The sequence below is a fragment of the Malus domestica genome, chromosome 14 (genome assembly GCF_042453785.1).
Source record: "Malus domestica chromosome 14, GDT2T_hap1".
NCBI lineage: Eukaryota > Viridiplantae > Streptophyta > Magnoliopsida > Rosales > Rosaceae > Malus > Malus domestica.
In genome coordinates this window covers 14,759,928-14,783,108 of record NC_091674.1, presented here as the reverse complement: position 1 = coordinate 14,783,108, position 23,181 = coordinate 14,759,928, and the positions used below count along the sequence as shown (strand labels likewise).

At 38.6% G+C, this 23,181-nt stretch overlaps 1 protein-coding gene and 1 long non-coding RNA gene across 2 annotated transcripts; one reads left to right on the top strand and one right to left on the bottom strand.

Annotated features, from left to right (window-relative positions):
* Positions 1–4,744: 4,744 nt before the first annotated feature.
* Positions 4,745–5,248, bottom strand: LOC139191180 (uncharacterized). The gene has a single exon (XM_070811748.1). It carries the CDS (start codon positions 5,246–5,248, stop codon positions 4,745–4,747), a length of 504 nt encoding a protein of 167 aa, XP_070667849.1.
* A 15,853-nt stretch (positions 5,249–21,101) lies between these two features.
* LOC139191476 (uncharacterized) lies at positions 21,102–22,794 on the top strand. Its single transcript, XR_011575547.1, has 3 exons — positions 21,102–21,319; positions 21,726–21,819; positions 22,605–22,794. It is a non-coding gene; the product is annotated as an uncharacterized lncRNA (long non-coding RNA).
* Positions 22,795–23,181: the final 387 nt, after the last annotated feature.

The following is a 23,181-nucleotide window of genomic DNA, read 5'->3' as shown; positions in this document are numbered from 1 at the left end:
AGTACTAAATTGATGTTGAACATCTTACTCTTCACCACTCTTTTTGAGTCTTTGTTGTTTTCTTGGAATAGAATACCAGAGTTGAGTCTCCCAGCCTAATCTTTCTTATCACCCAGCTCAATCGGTGTGTTCTTCTCATTTTGGGCCAAGCCTTCAGAGGTGCAATCTCCTCTCTCAACATTGGTTAAGTTTTATGTTTTCTAAGTTTTCAAATGCTAACAAACACTTTAGTTATTTTCCAGGCAAATGGTGGCACCTCTACACCTCAAGTTGGGTAAACCTCAGCCTCTACTTCTTCCTCCATTCCTCTTCCTATGATGGTCACTCCCACTTCCCAATTTAATCCAATAACTGGGGAGATGCTTCATTACGTGGAGGATGATAGTACTTCAGTAAGATTTTTTTTTCTTAAGCCCTTATTTAACATTCTCTTCAAGTTTCTTCAGTAACTTTTAATATGTGTATTGCTTTTTCCAGTCTTTTCCAGTGCACGAGACAACACACCAGCCACCACCAGCTTTCAGGGAGCCTATAGTTCTTGAGATACCTGTTGTCTCAGAGGTAACTAACCCCAAGGCTCCCCCAACTATTTTTTGGGCCAACCCGTCAGCTTTTTCTAAAGCAGCAGCATCAATAAAGGTCTATTCTCCCAAAACTCAAGGTTCAACTCATGTATACAAGTCTTTTCACTTCTTATTTTTCTCCAGTTTAAGTGTAAAACAACCTTCTTACTCATTATTTTCTTGGTTTAAAACAAGCTCCATGTGAGGGCTCGAGCATGTCTCCCCAGCCTACAGTGCATAAAGTGGTCATCCCTCGGCCTCTTAAGGCCTCTGGAGTAACAGGGATCCCCATCCTTAGGCCCAGAAAAGCTGCTACTGCCCTAAAACCTTCCTCTATTTCGGTTGAAGCTGCCTTTGGGGGAGTTGGAGTAATGCCTTCACCTCTTGCATCTATTTCAGCCACGTTCTTTTTGCCCAAACTAGTAAGAGAGTTCAAGCAAATAAGGACAAAGCTGAGGTATCCAAGGAGCATTTTTGAGCCTCAACATCTTCAGGATCTACGCCGAGTTTTCAAGGAATGGATGTAGAGGGACTTCACTACTTTCTTCAGTCTCAAGGCACTCCAAGAAGCTGAGAAAGCACTCACTGAGTTGTACAAGGCTCAACAAATGTCAAAGGTCTAATACGAGTCATTCCTGTCTTTCTTTGGGAACTTGAGGGCTCTGAGGAATCAACATCTTTAGGCAGAAAGGCAAGCAAACCGAGTGAAGTGCTACAAGGAGAAGCATAACAAAACTTCCAGCTCATTACAGCAGCTAGTGGAGGAGGGTTCAACCATAGAAGATAGGATCATGGTGGGGACATCTGAAATCCAAAAGTTGGAGGAGCAACTCTTTGCATTGAAGGCTGAGCAGATAACCTTCTCAAGAAAGTTATATCAGAAGATCGAAGAGGTGAAGAGGGTCAATCTTGAACTGGAGGACTCCAACGCCCAACTGGCCAATAGCAACATTACTTTGGAAGAGCTAAGCATGATTTTCACTATTATGCAAACTTACCATTCCAGAACAGCTGCCTTAGCTAAGGATGTAAATTTTTTAGGATATGATCTTTTGTAACCTCCTTTTGATGAAATGAAATGAACACTTCTCTCTTTACTTATTACTTGTCCATTTATACCAAACTGTTTTAAATAAATAAATAAAAGAATCCCACACTTCTTCCAGTGTTTAAACTTCATCAATGTAACAATCTCTAACATTCCATAGAGTTAGGTGATACTTCTTTAAAAACTTAGCATTAACTGGATGTTTCTGCAAACTTCCTTCTAAATCTGCCAAGTAATATCCTTCTCTATCTAACATTTTGTTGATGATAAAAAGGCCTTCCCAAGTGGGACTCCACTTCCCAAAACCTCTAACTTGAGCTCCCAAGGATATAATTGTCTTCCATTCTAACTTTCCTTCCTTGAAAGTTTTCAAATTCACTTTCCTGTTGTATGCTCGAGCAACATCCCTTTTTCCTTCCTGGATCTTGTTCAAGGCTTCAATTAGGCTATATCCAACTCTTCAATCCCTTGACACATGACCTGGATATATTCCTCACTATGTAAACCAAACTGGTTTTAAAGCCTTAAAGAACTTATATTGATTTCCATAGGGAGTACAACATCCTGCCCGAAGGTTAATGTACAAAGGGTGGTCCCAGTTCCTACTCTCTTTGAGGTTCTGTAAGCCCAAAGATTATCCCCCAACTTTTCATGCCATCTTTCTGAGCTGTCTGTCACCATCCTCTTAATGATATTCACCAAGATCTTATTGCTAGCTTTTTCCTGACCATTGGATTGGGGATAGTAAGGGCTAGACTAGATCATCTTTATTTTGAACTCATCCACAAACTCTTGTACTTCTTTTAAGATAAAAGATGGTCCTCTGTCTATGACAATTGTCTCGGGCACCCTATATTTTGTGTAAGATCTTGGTCTCAATGAACTTCCTCACTACAACTGAATTAATGGTTTTCACAACTGAAGCTTCTACCCACCTAGTAAAAACGTTGCCACAATTATGAAGGTATGCCCCTAACTGGAAGCTAGATAAATTTACTCGATGAAGTCCATCGCTACCCTTTGAAGGGCCAAGGCTTCACTACTGGATTTAAGGGTACTAAGGGTATGTGTTGGAGAGGTTCATGTTTCTGACAATCTTCACATCCTCTAGAATAAGCTTTACAATCATTTTCCATGTTAGGCCAAAAGTAACCATACCTTCTCAACAACACCCTCATCTTAGTTCTAGCTTGATGTGCCCCACAAATGCCCTTATGTACTTCAGCCATCACTTTCATTGATTCTTCTAGGCCTAGGCATTTCAACAAAAGCACACCTAGAGTCTTTCTTAGCAAAGTTTTGTCCCATATGACAAACTTAGTTGCTTGCTGCCTAATCTTCTTACTTGTGGGAGAAGAAAGGTCTTTTAAGTATTGAATGATGGGTGTTCTCCAGTCTCCTATCTCAGGTTCCTTAGTCATTATATCTAAGCTGAACCCTCTTTCAAAGATAAAAGGAAGATTTCTTCTATGTACCTCTACATTCACCTTAAACCTTATTTCTTGAATATGTGCTCTAGAAGCCATCTTTGCCATCTCATTGACAATTAAATTTACTTCTCTAGGGACATGATTGATTGATACTTCAGTGCCCTAATAATTTAGTAACTGAGTAGCTTCCAAGTAATAACCTGCTATTGTGAGATGTTTGCACTTATAATCTTTTTTCAACTTATAATCTTTTTTCAACTTTTAATCACTAACTCAGAATCACCATATATTTCCACCTTAGTTGCCCCCCAACTCTATCAGGATCTCTAAGCCAATGATCAATGCCCTGTTCTTTGCCCTGTTATTGCTATTATCTTGGTAATCCAGAAAGAGTGAATAACAATGTTGAATTCTATTTGGATCAATAATGACAATCCCAGCTCCAGCATGTTAAGTACAAGATCCATCGAAATACAACTTCTAGGGAGTGATCCTTAGGCTGGCTATTCTCCTTACTTCTTGCTGAATCCATTCTTCCTTGCCCGAGTGGTCTTTACTAGGTGAGATCCAAAGGCTAGCTACTTCTAGAGTTCTCGAGATGTTGACAAGTTCTTCTTGGTGCTCAATCAAGAAATGTGCAATTACTTGTCCTTTTATTGCCCTTTGAGGCACATATTGAAAACTGAACTCTGATAGTGCTAGAATCCACTTCCTAATTCTTCCAGTTGGCATTGGCTTAGACAACATACACTTGATTACATCAGTCTTGGTAATTATATGGATGTGGCAAGGTAACATGTAATGCCTTAACTTGCAGGTAGTGAAGTACAAAGTCAAACATAGCTTATCAATTGGGGTATATCTTGTTTCTACCTCAATAAGGATCCTACTGAGGTAGTATATTGCTTGCTCATTCCCCTTTCATTGTTTTGAGTCAATAAGCTTCCTATTGACTTTTCAAATGCAGAGATATTTAACTTCAAAGGTTTCCCCTTCTAATGGGGCATGAACACTGGTGGAGAGGCTAGACAAGCCTTTACTCTATCAAAAACTTCTTGCTGTTGTGGGCCCCACTTGAACTTTTCTTGATTCTTAAATCTCAATAAAGGAGTCCAATCTAGGCATCTCTGTGTAATACCATGCAAAGAAATCTTTGAATTCACGTAAAAGGTCAACTTTCTTTTCCCAATCCCCAACTTTCAACAAACCACTGATTTGTATTGGCCTTGGATCTTCCTTAGTCCTCAAATTAATGGTTTCTAAGGGGTCTTGCACTTCTAGTGCTGGTTTATCAAGCTCTGTACAAAAAAATTCAACTAACTTTGGACCCTTGGGCACATCATCTGGCCAGTCCAAATCATATATACATTCAGCCATATGAATGGATGTTTCTACCTCATCTCCCAAAAACTCTTTTTCGTCCCTGTCTTTGGTGCTCAAAGCTCATTCTTCCCACTTTGCCACCTCCTTGGCTGAGCTATCTCCAATCTCTTTTCTCTCTTTCCCATACACCAGCAGACTCTTGATTAAGGATCTAACTGCAATCACTTGGTCTTCTTCTTCTGATTTGTCATCATTGGTGCTGGCGGGCAGGGACAATGTGAGGCTGCTCATTCCTTATTTATGAGAGATTGTCCTCGCTCTAAGAGCTTTTGGGCGGTCACCTTGGTAGGGCGGCCATTCTTATCAGCTCCCAAACACTGCTAGATCCCAACATTAGGATTGTAAAAGTTTACTTCGGCAACATTGGCTGTGGGAAGAAATGGCCGTGATTCAGCTTCCATTATCTCCCAAAATCCTGGTTCCTTAGTTCTAGCCTTATAGTAGACAACAACTTGTTGGTGTAAGGCGGATGACACATACAGGCTCTGGTGAATCCAATCTCTCCCTAGCAATGCCCTATAGGTAGAGTTGTTGTCCACCATAAAGAATGCCAACATGATTTGCTTGGACCCCAAGTCTACTTCCAAAGCTAATATCCCATATGTTCTGGTGATGGCCCCAAAGAAACTAGAAATTGTAAGATCAGTGGGAAAAAGATCATTTTCACTCCTACACAGTCTCCTCATTTGTCTCAGTGGGAGAACATTGACTGCTGCTCCACCATCTATCAATATCCTCTTAAATATAACTCCATCTAGATGAGTTGTCACATAAATTGGCTCTAGATGGTTTGCTAAGGCCAGACTTGGGTTGCTGAAGACCATCTTGTCAGAATAAACCCTCTCAGTCTTCTTTGGTGTAGGTTCAGGCAAGTCTGCCAGGCTTCGTCCTTTTTCCCAGCTTCTTCAATGTTAACAAATGGCATCATTAGTTCTGGTGCCAAATAATAACCATTCGTTGTGGCTGGCTGATCTGGTTCGGCACAAAACATGACTGATAAAACATAAGCCATGTTTACATGGAAGCTGCTGGGTCCAAGTACTTCTTCTTCTTTCTTCCCTCAAATTGATCAATCCATACCTGTGCATCCTTGGTCAACATTAACTCGGGCACTTCCTATTCTCTTGTTATACCAAAGTCATATAGCTCATTCAGGATTTCACAAAGAGTATCTACCAATAGAGGTGGGGGTATCCCTCTTTCAGGGGAGATGGCCCCAAAACAGATAGGCTCTAGATTCTAGCCTAGTGTAGGCATCATCACTACACTCTCTTGAGTTTTTATCAGGATTTTGTATTTAACTAGATGGGGGTTCTGAGGCATATGATCTTTTTGACCCTCAGCTTTACTGTTAGCTTTTTCTATTTCTTTCTTACTTTTACACTAAAGTTGTTTCTTTCCTCCTGGTGTAACCTCCTCAAACTAACATTTCCAGAAGCCTCTGAAATTGTAGGGATTTTCAATGAGTTCATGTAAGCCTTATGTTATCTTTGAACCCTCCTTATCATGGATGCCCTTATCTCCCTAACAAGCTTCTCATCTTTCCATATTATGTACCGCTTCCGACCGAGTCAGGCTGAATCATTTTTAGTAACTGGGGGAATTGGGTTTCTGGTTCCCTCTTGCCACTCTTGTCTCACACTGCTATGATAACTTGGCTGGGGAGGCTTCACATCCACCCATTTTGGCAACTTTGCTTCTTTATCCTCAGTTTCTTCAGAGGTTTCATAGTTTCTGAACACTTCAGATAGGCCCTTAGGTTATGAATCTTCTCTCAATCTCTAGAACACATTCCTGAAGGTTTCCTTTTCTGCAACTCGAATAACACTTCTGCAGGCATCTTGTTATTCTATTTCTCTCATTCTAACTAACTATTGGTCAATAATGGCGCCCGATGCTGGCATCTCAAGCTCACACTAACACTGACACTTGCTGCATAACACCACTCCTTTGACCACAGCTGCTTGGGGTCTGTTGGGAAACCTTTTAACACATTCTGATGGTCTAACAACTTGCCTTTTCTCTCATCTTGCTTCCCAGGTAGCCTTTCCCTTTCCTTTCTCAACCCAATTAAGGCTGATCATGTTGATTAGGGCTCCAGGGAACGGATTTGTGTCAATCATCATATTAACTTGAGGTTTCTCTAATGACAACTTTCCTTTGACTACGAGATCTTAGATCCAATCCTTAAACTGTATAGTTGGTTATGGAATGATTGAAGGTGTAGTGGAGCTTGCAGTACTTCTTCCTTTTAAACTCCTCAAGTTTGGGCATCTTCTTGGTATTGTAGGGCAAGATTACCTTAGCCCTCACTAGTTTCTCATAAATGTCTGATGCCTTAGTTAGGTTAAAAGAATATGCCTGGTACTTTGGGGCCTTCATAGGCACAAAACCTCCATCATTCATCACTATCTTTTGGTCTTTGATTGGCTGGACCAATCCTTTCACCATTAAACGTTTGAAAGGGATGGTCATCTCTGCTACATATAACTCATTCCCTTTTCCCACACTGCTACCATTTTCTCCTGGCTCTAGGCCTTCAAACTCTAACTGGTGTATCGGGGCTTTGTTCTTATAGAATAGAGGCACTTTAGATGAGTGTTTCACCTATTGTTCCTCTATTAGCAGCTTCTCATACTTAGTAGCTACGATCACTAACTCTTGAAGCTCATTGGACTGCACATTGTAGAACTTCTTTCTTAAGGGTATCCTTAGAGCTTTTTAGGCAATGGATATAAGCTGAGCATGATTGATTGGGAACTGTCACCATATCTTGGTCCTCCTAAACCTCATCATGAAATCATATGTAGACTCATGTTCATACTGTTTCACTTCCACTAAATCATTGATGGTCATCTCAGGCTCCACCTTATAGAACTACTTGTGGAAGGCCATCTCCATTTCCCCAGTTGGCAATGGAATTAGGGGGTAATAAAGAGTACTACTGAGATGCCAAGCCTACTAACGAATTCCCAAACAGTCTTAACTTGTAGTTAGGGTTGTCTTCAAATGCTACACAGTAGTTGGAAAACTTGAAAATGTAGTGTCTGGAAGATACATTACAGTTATCCCCACTAAAGGTTGGGAATGCATGCATCTTGAAGTTCGGAGGGAAAGAGTTATGCTCATCAATGTACTCAGGATAAGGCTTCTGGTATGTTATCCTGAACAACAGGCACACCTATGGCTGGGCATTCTAGACAATCATCCTTCTTAGTTATGCTAACTCATTTTTGAGTTATTGGTTAGCTACATTGTTGTGCGGGGTATAAGGAGGTATCCACTTCGGGCTACGCTCATTGCCTGAGAAAGCCTCCCTTTGTGGTTCTGCCTGCCTCTACCTAGTTTCCCCTTACTTATTGGCCAATGGTGGTGGCCTGTAAGTGAGGGGTTTGCCCGCAGTTATGGGTAAACATTTTCCACTAGTCTCTTCCACTTGCTAAGTCATCCTAAACTTCATTCCTTCTAGCCTGATTGCCTCCTACCATCTAGTGGGAATAACAGAGGATCAGGGCAAACTTATCTCGTGGAACTCTTCTTCCTCGAGTTGACTGGTCCCAACATCTTCCTTCTTCTTCCCCTTATCCTTCTTCTATTCAAGTAAGAGGAACAAATGAATCACTGGTTTCTTCTCTGGACTTGTTTCTCTGATCATTTCCCTACTAAAACCATCCCTTGGTGTAGAGCACTCTAACTCAAGCTTCCTATACAGAGTTCCTGTCAAGGAACAAAGTCTGCTAATCTTTCCTCTGGTCTCCAGAGTGATATTTTCCATACTTTTTAATACTTGCACCATTGTGGCCTATAAGTCTTCATCGGTAACTTTTCCACCTAACTTCTCATAAGAAGTTGGGCTCTCTAGGATCACATGGTTACGTAGTGAAGGGAATTCTTCTGGGTGATATATCATGTTTGCTTCTGTTGGACATGGATGTTGCCCAAACTCTACTTTCCACCTGAACACTCGTTCCTTCCTTCTTCTTGGCATACACAACTATTAATGAGGTTCTACCAGGTGTGCCAAAACTATGTTTAGGCAGGATTCTGGATCTGGTCCCTCGCATAACTTCCCGAGGAAATGACACGTTCTTGCCTGTCGGGCAAGTTCTTATTGCTGGGTGTTCTGCAAGATGAGTTTACAGTTAGTTTGAAAGGTGTCTTTGTGGGGCCTTTGGTGTAGGCATTGAGGCTCACAATCAAAACTAACAAAGATTTGAGCGTGCCACTGTTATCTTTGTATAATAGATTGTTGGATAAACGTGATATAAGTTGATTACTTGCGCCCTAAGTTATTTAGACTTCTTGTTTATCAAAGGATTGTCGCAGATAGGTTAAATCTGCATTAAATTCTTTTCTTGCCTTGTAAATAAGGAATTTTAATTCATAGTTTTGTATGTCCAAAATGAAGGGGGTCCAGGGGCCCTTCCAACCATGTCCTCGATTAAAGTTCCCTTTAATAAAAACAGGCTTAATAACTTGACCATATTCGAATGCAAATGAAACTCTCAAGTAGAAAACAGATGAAAATGACTTAGATACATGAAGGAAAGTGCATTAAATGATAGATCTACTAAATATAAGTACAAAAAAAGAGATTCAGGCAAGATTTAACCTTGTCAGGCAAGGTTAAACTTCTTGGAACCACTTCTCTTTGTGTTTACATAGGTTTGGGTGCTAAGAGGGATGAAAAGTAAATAGGTTTTACATGAGGGAATCGACACTACAACACTAAAGAAAGGTAGCAAAGCTTTTACACTAGACAAAAGATGGCTTTCTATAAGGGAACTATAGCTAAAAGAGATTGGATTTGGACAAAGTTTAGTTTTCTGTGTAGGAACTGGCTTGTGAGAAGAGTTTGTATGTCTTTTGATTGGTTGGTTGAGTGTCCTTATCTCTGGTGTCCCCTTTCTATTGCCCATCACTTCAATCAAAGGCATGTGGCCTATGCCTTAGTTGAAATGGCTTCGATTTGCTTCGGGCCTATCGACTAGACTCGGGTAAGTCCTCATTTGCTTTAGTGCCTTTGGGCCTTCATTACTACAAAGCCTAGTGTTAAATATTAACCCAAACAGAGGGTGATCGCCGAAATTCTATTTTAAGTATATAATTTAATTTTAATTCCTTAAAATAAATTATAAGGCCAGGTGTGAGTGAAATGATCCACATGCCAAATTTTAGATGGAAGTATCATGAATGACGTGGTAGTATTGTACTGCTTAATAATTTATGCTATTTTTTTTTCTCTCATATTCATAATTTAGGTTTTTGTTATCTATCAGATTTTATTTTTTCAAGGAAAACAAAATCAAATACATCAATGAAAAAACAACAAAATTAAACACAAATGAATGCAATATGATTTTGGTCAAAAGTAGTGAATCCAACTTCAACACCGACAACAAATAGATTACATAGAACATGGGCATTTTAGTAATGATTCATTCCAATTCATGTGAGTTAGTAAACAATTTATATGGTTCAATAGCATTCATACTCTGATTCGAGACAATTTTAATAAACAAATTTAACAAGAATCTGATTCTGATTCCACCTCATTCTAGTTCCTCCTTGATTTAATTCCTTTTTCAATTCTATTCCTCTCAATATGATTATGGATTAGTAAACGAGTCATTATTCCAGTATCATTATTCCATGCAGAATGCACTGCTCTAAAATTCCCGTCTTGCACCGCCTTGCCCTAATTAATCCATATGCGTTTGAAAATCAAGAAACAGTGCCTAGACTTACTTAGGCATCCTCCTAGTGCCTAGACTTACTTAGGCATCCTCCTAGCCCCCTAGCATGCCTAGGCGCCCGCCTTGCCCCTTGGCATGACTAGGCGCTCGCCTAAGTCGTGACTCTCACTTATGCAGAAAATAAATAACTTTCATTTTGTATTTATTTTCTAAATAAAATGTAAAAAACTTGTTGAATGGTCGGGTGAACACTCATTATATGTTTCCCTTGTTTTCAATATGTTTTAATACTTTATAATTTATATGTCATTCTATTATGCAATTTATGTATCCCAATACAATTATGTATTTTTTTTACTATAAGTAAGCATTTATTTATACGATATATAATAAATTTACTTAAATCAGCCTAGTATGCCTAGGCCCTCGCCTAGCCGCCTAGGCGCTAGGCCCCAGTAAGCACTTATTTCGTTTCATTCTATAGAAGTTGTGGGTTCTTATGGTATTTCACTCGCTATCAATCCATAAAACTATAATTGTTAATAGGCTTGTGCTATTCACACACCCCTTTTTACCCTCTACACAAATCTTTGGGCATTGGATCAAATGAATTGCATAGGACCGAAATTGACTAGGAGTGTATGTGATGTAAAAAAAGGTATGTTGATAGAACAACCTTTTGTTAATAATACTAGTATTGATGCTTTTTAGTATTGACTTTTATATTTACTTGCTAAAACAAAACAAAAACAATTGATTTTTGTCAATGTTGATCCCAAAACTATAAGAATCACAATGAAGAAATAAGAACCATAGTATATCATATTATATAGGGTTAAGTACATTTTGCACCCTTCAGATTTGGTTGATATTCAAAGTGGGCCATAAAGTTTTAATTGACACTCTAAAGTATTAAAATTATATAAATTTGTGCCTTCAGTTTGATTGATTATATGCTAATTCATTAAATTGACAACCATGTGAGTTTAAGACTCTTATAAGGGCTATCATGTAAGCCACATTTGCAACACGATAAAAAAACTCATCAATTCAATAAATGATTAGAAGTCTAAAGAATTGCTAGGTTTGCTCTTCATTCGGAGGGTAATTGTACTTGGTTTGTTGATCCTCCTTTGTTTATCTATGATCTTCTTGGGAAGGACCTTTCCTTTCCTTATACTGTTTAGCCTAATTTATGGCATCTAAATGAAATATATCGTCTTTTTATCAAATAAATAAATAAGTAAAAAATACAAAATGTCAAGATACAATATGAGGAAAGTTGAAACCTCATGGTCCATTTTGACAATCACCTCAAACCTAAAGATTGTAAATGTAGAGGGTGTAATCAAATTAGGATTTGATAGGATTTTAATAGATTTTAAAATCAATGTGTAGTTAATTAGGATTTAAAAAGACTTTAAAATCATGGTGCAATCAAATTAGGATTTAAAGAATACATCTAAATCTAGGGGTAGTCAATTAAAATTTTAGAAAGTCCATACAAATCTAGGTGTAGTGAGAATGCCAAAGATTTACTAAGATATTAATGAATGAGAAATTTTGATGGATTTAAAAGTGGGTGGTATAAATATCAAATGCCATCAACAATCTAAACCTTCGCCTTCTGATTTATGTCCACGCCAGATCATAGGAGATGAACAGTCCATAAACTCTGTTTATACTATATTTAGGGCCTCGTATTTAGACCTCGTATAAATACTCGGGGGACATAAATGTAATTATGTGATAAAGGAAGGGGCAAATATGTAATAAGTGAGGAGTCCTTATTCTATAAAAGGACCCCTCACCCTCACAATTAGAGGAGGCTCATTCTCACCCTCAGAGGCCAATTTCTAGGCCCTTTCTCACCCTCTCAACGCTCTCACTCTCAGAGCTCTCTCTCCCTCAAATAAATACAATCAGTGTGGACGTAGCCCAAACCTTGGGGTGAACCATGATACATCTTGTGCTATTTACATATTATGTAGATTCACGGTCAGATTTACGTTGTTCCAAAACCTCCGGTTTTGTGCATCAACATTTGGCGCTGTCTGTGGGAATCGACACGAAAAGCTATGTCGGTTCTCTTTCATTTTTTTCATCTCATCACCGTGAGACCTCACCACAATATTCACCGTGAATCTGCAAAAACCAAGAACCCAAAACTTTCCCAGAACCCACAGAGCCACCTCCTCTCTTACTCAGTCTCTTTCTCTTTTTACAGAGATTGCAAACTCTTCAATTAAGTCTTAAAGTTTCAGACTTTCAGAATCAGAAACAGAATGGCAGTGGCACTATCAACAACTCCTCAACCTTCTGGGTCCTTCCGTTTTGGTAACAAGACCAATTATTACTTCTTCTCTCTCTAAAAAAAAACCGCCTTATCTTCTCTCTATCTCTCTCTCTCCTCACCCATGCAACCGGCAAAACAATTTTCCTTTTTCGGTTCAATCTCAACAGTCTTCAGGGTCTCCGAGGCATTTCTGATCAATGGAGCGTTGGGGAAATTGAGGATTCGTCGTCCTCGAATGGGGTGGAGAGCAACGGCGCTGTACCGGCGGTGAGGAGGGAGATCTGTTGAGGAAAATGGATACGTGTTGATGAAGGAGACAGAGATCTGTTGCTGCAGCAGAGCAATCGAGAGGAGCTGAAAGCCACCGGAGCTGAGCCGTTGACCGATGGGCGACACCACGCCTCCGTCTCCGAGATCCATCATCAACAACCCCAATACCCCTGACGCCCTGCCTGAAAGGAAATTACTCATTAGAGTGAATTTCAAGTCTAATAGAAGTCAGATCTGCAAGCCTCCGACGCCCAGCCGGTGGTCCTTTTCCAATATTTCACAGTTGTGTTGATGATTCTGGACACTGGGGTCGTGGAGGAATGTTTGATGCACTGTCCAAGTTATCTGCAAGTATCCCTGATGCGTGTCAACGAGCTTCCGAATTTGGTGACCTGCATCTTGGTGATCTTCACCTTATAAGAGTTTATGAGGATTCAGATGAGCCTGAGATGGATTCGAATCCTCCTCAATGGGTGGCCTTGGCTGTTGTGCAATCTTATAATCCTAGGCGTAAAGTACCCCGCGGCAAGATTTCTATCCCTAACTTGGAAAGTTGTTTTATCGAAAGCATTATTTTCAGCTGCTCAAAATTCTGCTTCAATCCACATGCCACGTATTGGGTATGAAGATGCATCAGATTGTGCAGAATGATCGACTTTCGCAACAAGAAGAAGAGGTCGCTGAGAAAGCAAAGCAGCTGCATGTCTGGGTATGATTATTAACAGCCCATCAGAAGGTAATTAGTTTTATTGAAACAATTGCAGCCCCAAAACAATGGGTCCGCCAAGACGAAGCTAAGCTTGTTGCCCAGGAAGCTGCCCTCAGTGTCCCAATCTCCCAGCTTTCCAATGATAACTTCACGTAGGAGAACATGCAGTGAACAGAGAGAAAGCAAAAGCAAAAAAAAGAAAAAGAAAAAAAAAAGAGTGATGGGCACGACCATGCTGTCCAAGAAAAGCAAGGAGAGTTAGCCCTCCAGTTTCGCCAAGAGACAGAGACGCAATGGAAAGCAAAAGGAAAAGAGAAAGAGAAAGTAAAAGCAAGAAATAAACACCACACCAGAATGATGTGATTTACTTTTCTTGTTTTTTGTATGATGTAAATTATTTTTCTTATCTTTCGGAGACATCTGTATAAACCCCATTAGAGGGTCAAAAAAAAGAAAAAAAGAAAAAAAAAAAAGAAAAGCCCAAAATAAAATGGCTGAAATGTTGTGTGGAGGGTGAAGGTCCATAAGCCCAAAATAGCTCCAACCAGGCGATCAAAAGTACGCTTAGTACTCCACATTTATTTGGCAACCTGCCGCTATTACCACCAACCAGGTGATCAAAAGTACGCCCAGTACTTCCAAAATTATTCGGCAACCCGCCGCTATTATCACTAACCAAGTGACCAAAAGTACGCCATGTACTCCAAAAATTATTTGGCAACCTGCCACTATTACCACCAACCAGGTGATGAAATGTACAACCCGTACTCTAATATCATTTGGCAACTAGCCATTCATGCCACCAACCTGGTGATGAAATGTACAACCCGTACTCTCCTTCATGCCACCAACTAGGTGATCAAAAGTACGCCCAATACTCCAAATTACTAGCCATTCATGCCACCAACCTGGTGATGAAATGTACAACCCGTACTCTCCTTCATGCCACCAACTAGGTGATCAAAAGTACGCCCAATACTCCAAATTATACATGAGCATTACTCATGTCATTCATACATAAACATTCATGAGCATTACTCATGACAATCATACATAAACATTCATGACCATCATTCATGTTAACATTCATGAGCATCACTCATGTTAACATTCATGAGCATCACTCATGACAACATCCATGAGCATCGCTCATGTCAATCAACATAAACATTCATGAGCATCACTCATGTCAAACAGTTTCAAAAGCTTCATTTACAAAACTCTAGCTTCAAAAGCTTCATTTACAGAGCTCTAGCTTCAAAAGCTTCATTTACAAAAGCTCCAGCTTCGCAAGCTTCATTTATAGAGCTCTAGCTTTAAAGCTTCACTTGCAAAGTTTCACCCACAAAGCTTCAGTGCAGGGTACACAAATACTGCCTCCGAACAACCGCCACTTCAGCCCATACATGGATTCAATTTGAAGTTTCCAGCCAATAGACTCTATTGACCAAAGACTTGGGGGACTACATTATGTACCATATATTGGGCCTTAACTAGGCCTCATGAAACATACTTGGGGGACTTAGCCCATTACTTATGTATTGAGGAGTGAGCCTTTATTCTATAAAAGGGACTCCCTTACTTTCATTAGAGAGCACCCATTATTCATGTACTGAGGAGCGAACCCTTATTTTATAAAAGGGACTCCCTTACAATCATTAGAGAGCAACGCCGCCAGTTGAGCAACCGCCTCGCCGTGAGCATCACTCCTAACCCATCACTTATGTATTGAGGAGCGAGCCCTTATTCTATAAAAGGGACTCCCTCACCACCATTAGAGAGCATCGCCGCCTACTGAGCAACCGGCTCGCCGCGAGCATCAACTCTAGCCTATCATTTATGTATTGAGGAACGAGCCCTTATTCTATAAAAGGGACTCCCTCACCATCATTAAAGAGCATCAACCCTAGCCCATCATTCATGTATTGAGGAACGAGCCCTTATTCTATAAAAGGGACTCCCTCACCTTTAAACGCCGCAAGCCGAGCCAACCAAGGCAACATAAGCCACGAGCCGAGCAGCCGAGCAGCGTGTGCTACTTCTCGTTGAGCATTATTTTAGATTGAGCACTGCCTCATATCGAGCATCAGTTCAAGACAGTATCTAGTTACTTCGGCCCACACATGGACTGAATTTCAAGTCTCCAGCCAAAAGACTCTCTTGACTGAAGACTTGGGGGACTACTGTTTATACCATATTTAAGGCCTCGTATTTAGACCTCGTATAAATACTCTGGGGACTTAAATGTAATTATGTGATAAAAGAAAGGGCAAATATGTAATAAGTGAGGAGTCCTTATTCTATAAAATGACCCATCACCCTCACAATTAGATGAGGCTCATTCTCACCCTCAGAGACCAATTTCTAGGCCCTCTCTCACCCTCTCAACGCTCTCACTCTCAGAGCTCTCTCTCCCTCAAATAAATACAATCAGTGTGTACGTAGCCCAAACCTTGGGGTGAACCACGATACATCTTGTGTTATTTATATATCATGCAGATTCACGGTCGGATTTACGTTGTTCCAAAACCTCTGGTTTTGTGCATCAACAAACTCAAACAGAAGACAAAAGAGGAATGTTTGGTTATATTATGTCGTTGGTTTCCCTCAGCTGCACCAATCTTGGTACAACTAAATTATGTTGTTGTTTTTCCTTCCTCAGCTTACAACAACTTATGCATTTGAGGATATACATACTATGGTTTTGATGATTGATCTGTTTTCCATAGTATATATTTATGTTAGGCCCTATATGCCTTACTGTTATATCCTTTGTTACCTTTTAGTATATGAGGAAATGGTTGCTATATGATAACTTAGCAGAAGATATATTTTGGCTAATATGGCTAGTGGGTATATAAGCCCATTTGTAATGGCTATCTGCTATGAATGAATTAAGTCTTTAATTTTCCTCTCAACTTATCATTTTTTCCTTTTTCTCTAGCAACTAGAACTCTAACATTTGGTATCTAAAGCCCAGGTGTGCTTCCATGGGCAAGAGCAAGGTGTCGGTGATAATGGTCGACGTTTCTGAGGCGGAACTAGATCGAGAATTTCAGTAGCAGCAAACCATCACTCAATTCCGCGACTTCCATGACACGGTCACAATGATGAACCTTCGTCAAGATAATCTGCAGCACCATATCACAGATCTGTAACAGTCTCTCGCAAATTTGGTTATTCACCGATCTCGGCAAGAGCAATTCCAACAAACCATCCTTGAGGAGCTTCATTCTCTCAAAACCTAACCCACTACCCATCTTGTGTCCTAGATCCCCATAGGTTCCATTCCAATCTCGCTCAGCTCAACACCTTTTCCCACCATCCATAGCCACAACCACTCACTACCTCCCATCTATTAAGCTCTCATTTGACCGTTGGTCATTCATCCCTCTCTCACGGCACGCCACCATTCCATTCATCTTTTCATCTCGTTGCCCATCCCCCTACCTTCATATATTTACCCAGTACTCCAACAACTTTATTTTACATATGTTGGACTCCGAAACTCTATTTTAAAGTTAGTTAATTGATTAAGGAGGACCAATTAGATAAAAGGAAGAAAAAGGGCAGCAACCCAATCAGAAATTAGAAAAGAAAAAAAAAAAGGAGAAAGCTCCTAGCTTTCCCGTGCACGCCACCACCTACACCACCCAACTTCCAAGGACAATTTCGGCCAACTCCAGTGGAGTTTTTCGACGCCACCACCACCATCTTAAATCTCTCATTCCCCTCTACAAAACCCACCCAAGAACCACCTTTAGAAACCACCACGTGTGGCAGGGCGAAGCCACGAAATCTGACCCGTCAACACCGTGTTCGGCCACTCTTTTCAATTTTTTGGCAAATCGCCAAAGCGATGGCCGATGTCACCACTGGTCTTTGTAACCCATCATCCCAGGAGCAAATCCCAACCAACCTTGACCCCGTTGGTCCACCGTAGATGACGAATCGACGCCGGGAAGTTTTAGGCACCGCCGACTTTGTGGGCAAAATTGATCATCTTTCGTCCACTTTTGAGCTTCATGGCAGGTATGAAAGTTGTTCATCTCTTTGAGATTTTCACTTCTGTAAAATTTGAGAATTTTTAGAAATAGTAGAATTTTCCGGCGAACCGTGGTAGCCAACCACCACCCACGACATATGTGATGAGATATGGATAAGTCATACAGGTCACTAGAAGTGACTCCCGACTTATGAGCTAGCATATGTGATGAAATATGGATAAGTTGTACAGGTCACTATAGGTGACTTCAACTTACGAGTTAACATTGATTGATGAGATATGGGTGTAGTCGTACAGGTCACCATAGGTGACTCCGACTTGCGTGCTAGTATGGGTTATTAATCACATGATTTTTGATATTGCTGATGAGATGCTGTGTTATGGCATATTTATGGTTTACTATTGATATACTTTTGATTTCACATTGATACGTGGTATGATTTTCTGGAAACTATACAGGTGTTGCAGCGAGGGGTTATAATGTTTTAGATGGTTTCTATTAAAATTTCATTTCTAGGGCCACTCACCCTTATTTTGTTTTCACCCTCCAGGTTTTATTAGCTGAGCTTTCTTATCGTCAAAGATTCGTGGCGATTCTTAGTATTGGAGATTCTTTCGAGGGTACAATTCTTAATCCACCATACTGTACTTACTTATGCTTTAGCGTCACGTGTGAAGTGGGTTCCTTCCCGCTCACCAGCACACTATAGTATTTAGGCACTTTTAGGTTTAAATTTACTCACTTTTTCCACATCATCACACTTTATGGCTTCGTCACCTTCCAGGTGTTGGCCAGCCCAGCTTGATTCAGAGTCCTAGTGAACATTCCGGGTCGGGGTGTGTCAAATAGTCATATGATTTAATCTAATTTATGTGAGATTAAATCTTTACTGTTGGATATCCTTGAATATTTGGTATTTAGTAATGTACTAATGTTTTTTCATTAAGCTCTTATTTTGGGTATACTTGAAAGTCAAATGTTTTTTTATATTTATTTTTGTTATGTCGTGAAGTAATGTTTATGTGACAACGTAGTAGGCATATACTAATTTAGTATTAGGTCTTCTATTTGTTTTTTGTCAAATTATGTTTTTCATTTTCATTCATTCTTGATTTAAAATATATTTTCTTTAATGTGTAACGGGTCGGGTCATTTTAGTTGATAATATTAACGGGTCGATTTTGGGTCGGGTTAGATTACCCGTTTACTTTAACGGGTGCTACACGATACGACCTGTTATGATATCGGGTAAGTCACAAAAAAGACACGGATGTCAGGTCTAGCGCACCAACCATTGCAAACGCTCCGCCTATCATCCTCTTCCAACACTACTTGCGCAATTTTGTGAGCAACAAATTCGGGGACTGGATTCAGTGGCTAGCGTGGGCAGAGTGGTGGTGTAATACCACCTTCTAATCCGTCATCAAAATGACCCCCTTTCAGGCCGTGTATGCCTACCATCCACCCACGGTGTCGACTTACCTTCATGGTTCTTCTTCGGGGCACCTGGTCGATGTCACCCCCTGTGATCGAGATACCCTACTAAAAAGTTAGGTGAGCATCTGCAACTTGCACAACACCGAATGTGCCAGCACACTGATAAGCATCAATCTGAACACTCATTTCAGTTGGGGATTGGGTTTTCCTCAAGCTTTAACCCATCACCAAACCTCGGTGTCTAAAACTCACTGCCCGAAACTGGTCCCCTGTTACTATGGTCCTTTCAAGATGCTTGCTCCTGTTGGTCAGGTTGCTTGTACACTAGACCTTCCCCTTCAATCTCCCATTCACCCTACCTTCCATATCTCCTTGTTGAAACCGAAAATTGGGACTCATAATGTGACTTCTCCCGTTCTGCTACCAGTCTCCTATGAGGGTAATTTCATGTGATCCCCTAAAAAAAAAAAAAATCTTTCAAAGGGTCTATTCAAGAAGGCCTTCTGGAGCATGATGCGACTTGGGAGGATGTAGACTCAATACTCACCCGTTTTCCAAAATTTACAGCCTGAGGACAAGCTTGTTCAAGGGGGATGCCATGTTAGGCCGTTACTGTATTTGTAGTTAGGCCTTTACTGTTAACTATCATATATAGACCCGGCAGTTTCTGACACGACACCAAAACGACACGAAAATAACGGGTTTCGGGTCAACACGATAACTTATCGGGTCATTATCGGGTGACCCATTAACAGGTTCTTAACAGATATACACGCGGATAACACGTGGGTAACCCATTAAGAAAAAATTTATTTTGATAATTTTAAAGTTTAATTACTAAAAGATTTATTATAAAATACAATAGCCATATTAATATATACAATATATTCTATATTAAATATATAGTTTTGTATTATTATTCTATATAAGTTAAAAAAAAAGTTTTAGTCTTTATTTATTTTTATTATGAGAGTTCCTCATTATCATTATTAGGATAAATTTTACTTAACATGTTGTTGTCCAAAATTAAAATAAACTAATATAGTATTTGTATAGGCAAGAGCTAAGAAGACATACATACAAGTATGAAAAAAGTGAAAAAATATATAAACACTCGTGATTCATCATTATTCCTCCACAAGTAGATAATGGTTACACTTACATTATCGTTTAGATTTTTAAAATCCTCCAAACCTTCATGAATAATGTTTTTTATTTGAGGGAAAAATTAATAAAATTAATAATAATTATTGTAAAAGTGTAAAAAAAATGTAAAAAAAATATACAATCACTCATTGTGACAAACTTTACAATTTTCATGAAGGGGTCAGCTTCAAAATCCAACACTATAATTCATAAACCTTAAATTTATATTTAACTGTCGATTGACATTTACGTTTTATTCTTCTTACTGAATTTAATTTTTAAAATTTTCTTTTTTAAAAAGATGATCATCTGGCAGATGTAAGAAGATGAACAGTTCAGATCTTTGATATCACGTTTCGATATTTACGGTTAACTGAAATATGAGTCTATGTTATATAGTTTGTAGAAACTTTATAAACATCAAGCAATATTTTTACTAACCGTAAAACTCTGAATATAATATCAACGATCCAAACCGTTTATCTTCCTGCATCCTCTAATAGATCAAGTTTTCAAAAAAGAAAATCTGAAAAAACAAAATTTGATGAGAACAATAAAGCGTAAATATAAACAACAATTAACGGTTAAATTTTGATCTATGATTTATATGATTATAGTGGCGAATTTCAAAATTAAGCTCTTCATAAAAGTTGTAAAGCTTGTCTTACGAGTGTTTATATATTTTTTCTATATTTTTTTACACTTCTCCATTAATTAAAAAATTATTAAATACTTTAGGTGAGTGAAAATATAATTAAAAGAAAAATACGTTTTTGTTTGTGACAATATGGTATGTATATACTTATTTAGTATTATGTTTTTCATTTGATTATTTATTGGTTTAAAATATATTTTCCTTATCAGGTAATGAGTCGGGTCATATTACTTGTTAATATTATCGGGTCGATTTCAGGTCGGGTCATTTTACCCGTTTATTTTAACGGGTATTACACGACACGACCCGTTAAGATATCGGGTATGACACGAAAACGACACGAACACAAAAAACACGACACGAATGCCAGGTCTAATCATATATCACTAGTGAAAAAAACTACAAAATAAAGAAAAATAAAAACAAACATCCAGTTAACTTTCCATAAAGATACAGGCAAATCTGAAACGGTTATATCTTCCCAGTTTACCCAAAAAGGAGATATAATCGATTGAACACGGACAATAGAACACAGATGCAACAGAAATTCAATGGAAGATATAATTGGTCGATAGAGGAAAAATCATAAACGATGCGACTACGAAGATGAACGCCCAAATTCGAATCGATCCTAAGTGACAACGAAGAACGCAAACACGGCTTCGCCTACGAGAGAAAGGTTGTCTCTTCTCGACAGTTTTTTATGGCTGCAATTCAGTTTGTTTTTTTATCCATTTCGGTGCTGCGGGGCTCGGTTCGCTGTTGGGTCGGTTGCTGTTGCTTATTTACTGCTTCCGTTTGTTTCTAATCCTGGCAAGAATCTCCCTTTTTTTTCAATTTTTTATTCTGGATAATTTTTTGGTTAATAGGTTTGATCCAAGCAATTGTGTGTGTTCTATTGAGGCTCTTCAATCGATTATATCTCCTATTTTCGTAAACTGAGATCAATCAATTAATGGGTGTGATCCAAGCATGATGTTTGTTTTTATTTTTCTTTATTATGTAGTTTTTTTCACTAGTGATATATAATGGTTAACAGTATTAATTAAGAGTTAAGTGGAGGGACAATGGTGTTCTTATTGCAGATTATGAGGGTAGAGATTCAGATGGTTGGATTTTACAGGTGTTTGAGACATGATAGACGAGAAGAAGAAACGCCGGATCAACAAATACGCTTACGTACGCGTATTTCATTATATTTAGATTTTTTTAAATATTTAAATAGATAAAAAGTTAACAGAGTTATTTCTTAATTAAGTTCAGAACACGTGTCTATATATTGGTAATGAGACACAATAAGAGACGCTAAAAAAGCGACAGCAGATCTTTGGCCTACCATGATTCTGATGCGTGGTCTCTAATTTCAAATTTCTGACACAGGAATCAATCAATGTTGATGGGTTTTTATTTGATATATGTTTTTAGGAATTTTAGGATTTCAATTAATGCCCAATTTCTTATTTCACATAATTTCTACTTTTTATTATTCAAACGTTCACTTCAATTAATAGAAAAGATGGGAGCTTAGGATGATTTCACATAAATGTCTATTTTTCACGAGTTTGTGAGTGAGCTGAGCAGCTTTGCAGATTGCAATCCACCCCAATTTTTAAATCCTAATTTCTCTCCTACTCAATTTCGTCTGCCATTTGGTAAATTTTCACATATATTAATACTCATGATTGAATATGTTGTTGTTGAACTCATCATTCTTGAATGGATATGCTGTTCGCTAAAGCTATCCTTTATAACTTATTCAAGCTCTTCGATCAATGTTCTCATGAACCATTATGTTTACGCGTTTTGCGATTATATGTAGTTCATAACATGTCGTCAATAAATGTTTATTAACTTGCTTATGATTGGGTATATATGTATATATGTGTGTGTGTGTATATATATATATACACGATTCTTTTTTTTTTCGTTAATTTGCTTATGATTTTATCTATTTGGTTGGGTAGTTTATAAAATGCCTCAATCAAGCATGGAAGGGGAAGTGGACGAAGAGGAGGAAGAAATGGAAGTGGAACAAATGGAAGAAGAACAAATTGAATAAGAAATGTCATGCTTCCTTAAGAAATGTAGTCGAGGATATTTGATATTTTTCTTTAAATCACAATTCAAATGAGAATGGGGGAAGAAATTCATTTATGTTGCAAGAGTCAACTAAATCCTAAGAAATCCATGAAAGAAGTCTATACAAATTCATAGATATCTATAATAGAAATCCATATAAATATGCCAAAATCCATATAAAATTGTGAATTTATTAAAATAGTTTGAAATCTGTCACTTAAAGAAGGGATTAATGTTAGGGAGATTAAATTTGTAAACTAAATGATGTGTCACCAATAGGAAATGATCACATTTATGAATGCTTAAGTAATAATTTAATCATCAATTTTCATATCATTTAGTTTACAAAATTTAGTTTCTCTAGCATTAATCTAGAAAAAAGTCCATTAAAATTCTTTGAAATCTAAATTGACAACACTCGCAGTTAACCCTATTATATAATAAAAGACAATGTAATGGTTG

Coding starts and splice junctions, on each gene's coding strand:
- LOC139191180 (XM_070811748.1), bottom strand. CDS start 5,248: ATGGTCTTCAGCAACCCAAGTCTGGCCTTAGCAAACCATCTAGAGCCA.